Here is a 6222-nt window from a genome sequence, read left to right on the forward strand (position 1 = left end):
CTCAGGAGGGTGACCTTGACAACATATGTCAAGGTCAAAGTAATCCGAGCTGTGTTAGTTATTGTAAATAATTACCAAAATGAGATGCTTATATACAAGGTGTAACAAAAAGGTTGTCCGCTACTAGTGAATAGTACATATAAAAATAATGAAAAAAGTTCTTATTTAAAGTCAAAGAAGCAGCAGCGGTCGAATTCCGGCGAGGACTTGGATATGTGCTGCGTGTGCTCAGAGATGACAGAATAGAGCTGACGAGAAACGTGCGAGCGTAGGGCACATAAGTGTGTATGCTTTTCTTGTAATTATTTTCCGCCATCGTGTTTTAAATTAATGTTTCCATTTTTCCATTAAAAAAAATAATAAAATGTATCCTATCATTTTTCATGATTGGAATTATGAATTTTTATTTAAAATTCAGTCCGAGAATGGAGTAACGACTCCGCCCCGGCAATTTTAACATTTCAATTTTTGTACCTTTGTCGTTTTTACTCTATATCAGTTGAACAAAGTGACGTAGACCAAAAATGTATACCACATTTTACTAAAATTATTTGTTTTGTTAAAAATTGGCACCGAAAAAATAGTGACGATTTCGCTCCGGTCTTCTCTATTATTCATCCTTAAAGTAACGGACAACCTTTTTGTTACACCTTGTATAAGTATCAAAGATTATTGTCTTGACGATTAATAGAACCAAAACCAATGGTCGAATCGTCATGACGATTAGTCAATTGTGTGTGTGTAGTCGATTAAATAAATTTTAATTGTTTATTATTTGTTGGCGAAATAAAAATGTGCTTTCGGTTTAATCTTTTTAATTGAATTTTTTATTCTATGACATTAGGTGATGTACTAGCTGCTAGCGATGAGTTGAATCAAGTCTTTGAGAAATATACATCTGTTATCATCCTTGGGCAATTTCCCAAATCTTCTGCGACAGAAGCTTCTAAGTCGATTTACAATGAAACATCCCTTTTGGACCTATCGTCTCCTATTGACACTGTTCCCTGTAAGAGCAGTTTAAGCACGACGCAGGGTATATCATTGACAGATCATCGCTCAGATATGGATGTGCTAGGAGATATATTTAATACACTGGAGAAACCAGTCAAGTCTGAAACAAGTTTCTTGATGCCAAACACCATAATGCAACCAATCAGTATCTCGCCTATGAATAAAAAAAGTAAGCATAAATAATAATTGAAAATATTTAATACAAAAATCAGAGACTTATAAAATATTGAAGCAATTATATTCCCAGATAGCAAAGCGTGTCTGTGTGAGCAAAATCGCGCAAACCTGTGATTGCTTATGATGTTGGCAACTTGCCGTATATTTGCTTCAATTGATTTCGAGTAATTTAATATTTGAAGCAACACGCAGGCAAAATTGGATACATATATTGTTAGCAATTTGTCGGCAAGAGAACAGCGTCAAATTTACTTCGCGTTGCTAGCAATATGACAGCATTGTGTGATCCTATGAATTATTACAGCAACATGACAGCAACAACTCGAATTTTGAATCAGATGGTTTTAGATCGCAGCATAAATTGCCAACAAGTTGCTGGCAAGTTGCTATAAAAAATTGTTATATCGTGAAGGCATCAACTTGCCGACAAATGCGGACTCAATTGCCACAATTCTGGTAGCAACACTTATTATGTTGTTGGCAACATGCCAGCAACAATGCAGACACGTTCCTACCTGGGATGTTTTTTTTCATCTTACATTTATTCATTATTCAGGATGTAGCAAGATTCATGGGACAAATTTTAGGGGGTGGTAGGTCTCACCAAAAGAATCAATTTTTGTTAAGAAACTCGTGTAAATAAAATATGTGTAAATAAAATTTTTTAAACAGCAAAAATATATAAAAAATTAACATATGGACTAGTATTGTCAGACGTCATGCGCGATGCCGTCGTGATACCGATTGTTTATCATGTATCTCACAGGTGATCTGAACAAAGACATGTAACTCTTCAAGAACGCGTCAGAGGACACGGATTTCTGAACAAAAATTGATTCTTTTGGTGAGACCTATCCCCTAATAGTCGATAAATAAAGTAGGCCGATTTCTGCCGAAAAGTGTAATTATGCATGTAATCTTGTGTTTTTTTACATTCTTGTGTTACTGAATACGATGGTAGCATCCGTCTAAATCTGTGGGAAAATAGTCAAAATTTGCTTTAAAGAGGTCGAAATAAGTCACTTAAGTAATTAGAGCTCGGAAAAAGAATCAGGTATCCGAGTACCCGCCTGCTCACTCATTACCATTGTAAACGGATCTGGACGGATCTCCGATTCCGCGGGTACCCGCATCGTACGGGTATCCGAATTATCGAAGTAACCGCAGAACTAGTCCAGATTTGTATACAATGATAACGGACGAGCAGGTAGGTACTCAGATACCTGCGTATTCCGAGCTCTACTTTTAATAGTACAATAATTTTGACACTAAATATTTGACTAAAGAGAAACAGGAGGGAGGAATGTATCGGTAGTGAGAGATAGGCAAATCGCGGACGGAAGTACGTCAGGCAGCCATCTTGAGAGTTTACTTTTTTACGTTTATTAACGCAAAAAAATTGTAAATAAGTGTTAATTGTGAGATAAGAGCATTATGATGCACTATCAGACCTGTGGCATAACAATAACAGCTTAAATTATGGGATAATATTTTATAAGTTAATAATTAAAATCATCCAATTTTTGCGGCCATTTTGATAGGTCACTTTTTATGCTGAAATATATAGTCACTTCCGTCCGCTTCGCTAACACTAAATGCTCCCTTCTATTTCTCTTTACTCTTTGAATTCGACTAGTGACAATTTTGTTTCAAGTATTTAATTACTTGTATTATAGTTTATATAACTTGTATTTAGTTTTATAACTTTTTTTACTGAAGACACTAAATATTTTAAAATGGACGATAAATAAAATAGGATTTCTGCCTAAAAAGTGTAACGTAAGTTATATACAGGGTGTTTGAAAACTTTTAGTCGAAATATCTCGGGAATTAGTAATGATATCAAAACACGATTTGGAGAGAATGTAGGGGAGCAAGGGGGACATACTTTGATTTAAAAAAATTTGACTTTGGGTGGAGGCGTCAAGGTCAAATAAAGGTCAACTTAATTTTTTTAAATGAAAGTGATTTTTTAAATATCTACGTTTGTAGTTCTTCTTATTACGAGCTCAACGCGCTATGATCCAAAGTCGCCGAAGGTTAAATGACCAAATGCAGGCTCATAATATTATTGTCTTTTGTACATGTTATGAGACACCTTTTGCAGCTGCAGCTTGCGAATCGACAATGTTGAATTTATTGCAAAATAACCTAACACTTTCAAGTTGAGTTGCTTCATTCACTAATCTTTGCACGGTTCTGTTTTTCTTTGCTATTGATCCTGTTTCTTCAAATTTTAATATTAATTATTGGACGTAGGTGTGACTGACATTTTTTTTGTTTACTTAAACTGGTAAGTATAGTAAGTGCTAATTTGTACTACAAGCGTTAACATGGTGATTCCGCGTGCCAAACTAAGTCATCATGACATTGCCCATGTCCACGAACATAAACATGAACAGAAATAGAAGTCTAACAACAAGATCCGTTCGATTTCGATTTAGTTTCAATTTAGTAGAGAAGCTGCAACTGCAAAAGGTGTCTCACACATGTACAAAGACAATAATACTGTGAGCCTGCATTTGGTCAATTGACCTTCGAAGATTTTAAATCATAGCGCGTTGAGCTTGTAATGAGAAGGGTTACAAACGTAGATGTTTAAAAAATTATGTGTCCATTTAAAAAAATCAAGTTAACCATTATTTGACCATGACGCTTCCATCCAAGGTCAAATTTTTTAAAATCAAAGTATGTCCCCCTTGCTACCCTATATTCTCTCCAAACCCTGTTTTCGTATCTTTACTAGTTCCCGAGACATTCCGACTGAAAGTTTTCAAATTGACACCCTTTGTGTAATCTTATGTTTTTTGGGTCGTTGAATACGATGATAGTATTTTTATCCGTTTAAACTGTGTAAAATTAAAGATTACATGCATAACTTTTGTTTTACTTTTTAAGCAGAAATTGGCCTAGTTTATCCATCGTTCTTTGGGTAATTATGCAGTTTAGGGGAAGCACCTCCGATGACCTTGACCTTGACATATGTTGTCAAGGTCACCCTCCTGAGTGACCTTCAGAAGGTTTTAGCCGTCGCTCGTATTTTATTAAAAAGTTATTAACAAAAAAAAGTTTGGCGACCTCACCGATTTCAATGACCTTGATATATGTTGTCAAGGTCATGATCCCGAGTGACCTTCAGAAGGTTTTAGCCGTCGCTCGCTATTCGTTAAAAAGTTATTAACAAAAAAAGTTTGGAAAATATAGCATATATAGGTGCATATGGGGCATTCCACGCCAATTCGCAAGGAGTCAAACTTCGACCTTTTTATTTTTGATGGCTGCTCGTTTTTTAACAGGTCTTTATGAGTATTAGACTCCTGTTAAATCGTTTCTATAATAAATGTAGCGTTTCCGAAATAGAGCCTGCGCAAAATGAGGACTGCAAAATTTTCAATGAATTTTTTCGCCTATTAGACAACGTCTAAGAAAAAAATTCATTGAACATAAAATACGCTATTTAGATCATAGTTTAAAAAAAAAATTATCTCAAATTTTTATAATAATGATTTTAAACTAATAAAGTAAAAAAACACAAAAATTTGAATATCTCAAAAACCCCATTTTCTATTTTTTTGAAATTTATAGGGAATATTCTAGGGAGTATTAGAAGAATTTTAAGACCAGTTGGAAGTTGCGCAGAATTTTTGGGATTTTTTTATAAATTTTTTTGTGAGGCAGTAGTAATATTTGACTCACAAAAGTGTAGTTAAAAACGCGTTTTAGACAATTCTGAATTAATTTAGACATACTTTTTTACTAAAGCATGATAAAGGTCTCGGCATAGCACACGACAATTGCGATGAATAGTGTGGGAAAGGCGAAAAAAATAAATTTATGAGGAAGTTTAATTCAATAAGTACATTTGTTTAAGAACATATTATTTATAATTTTATTATTTTGTGCTCAGTATAATTATTCGAAAATGCGTAATCTTTAACAATTAATTTATAATTTTTGGTATGACTTGGTATGACGCAGTGGACACGTTGAGTCTGAGGTATTCTTTTTGTTTGATCGTACCGACCTGTCAAAAATTCGGCGGCGATTTCAAGTATTGGGACAAAAAAATTATGAAATTGCCGTCGAATTTTTGACAGGTTGGTACGATCAAACAAAAAGAATACCTCAGACTCAACGTGTCCACAGCGTCATACCAAGTCATACCAAAAATTATAAATTAATTGTTAAAGATTACTCCTTTTCGAATGATTATACTGAGCACAAAATAATAAAATTATAAATAATATGTTCTTAAACAAATGTACTTATTGAATTAAACTTTCTCATAAATTTATTTTTTTCGCCTTTCCCACACTATTCATCGCAATTGTCGTGTGCTATGCCGAGATCTTCATCATGCTTTAGTAAAAAAGTATATCTAAATTGATTCAGAATTGTCTGAAACGCGTTTTTAACTACACTTTTGTGAGTCAAATATTACTACTGCCTTACAAAAAAATTTATTAAAAAATCCCAAAAATTCTGCGCAACTTCCAACTAGTCTTAAAATTCTTCTAATACTCCCTAGAATATTCCCTATAAATTTCAAAAAAATAGAAAATGGGGTTTTTGAGATATTCAAATTTTTGTGTGTTTTTTTACTTTATTAGTTTAAAATCATTATTATAAAAATTTGAGATAATTTTTTTTTTAAACTATGATCTAAATAACGTATTTTATGTTCAATGAATTTTTTTCTTAGACGTTGTCTAATAGGCGAAAAAATTCATTGAAAATTTTGCAGTCCTTATTTTGCGCAGGCTCTATTTCGGAAACGCTACATTTATTACAGAAACGATTTAACAGGAGTCTAATACTCATAAAGACCTGTTAAAAAACGAGCAGCCATCAAAAATAAAAAGGTCGAAGTTTGACTTTTTGCGAATTGGCGTGGAATGCCCCATATATAGGTTAGTTGACGCGCTTTAAACACTTAAATACTTTTAAAGCGCGTCAACTAACCTGTGTAGGTTAGTGATCAACGATTTACTGCTTTAAATGTTGTGTTTTGGTAAAGCAGCGACTTTTTCG

The 6222-nt window shown here is 33.7% G+C and overlaps 1 protein-coding gene across 1 annotated transcript in view; it reads left to right on the top strand.

Annotated features, from left to right (window-relative positions):
• Positions 1-764: 764 nt before the first annotated feature.
• LOC112458941 (AP-1 complex subunit gamma-like) overlaps positions 765-6222 on the top strand; it is a 53972-nt gene continuing 48514 nt past the window's right edge. Inside the window, exon 1 of the mRNA XM_025022782.1 lies at positions 765-1183. Within this exon, the coding sequence (XP_024878550.1) occupies positions 835-1183 (349 nt within the window). The 5' untranslated portion in view covers positions 765-834. The remainder of the gene's footprint in view (positions 1184-6222) is intronic.

Source organism: Temnothorax curvispinosus, unplaced genomic scaffold, assembly GCF_003070985.1.
Source record: "Temnothorax curvispinosus isolate PA1 unplaced genomic scaffold, ASM307098v1 QBEX01009387.1, whole genome shotgun sequence".
Classification (NCBI taxonomy): domain Eukaryota; kingdom Metazoa; phylum Arthropoda; class Insecta; order Hymenoptera; family Formicidae; genus Temnothorax; species Temnothorax curvispinosus.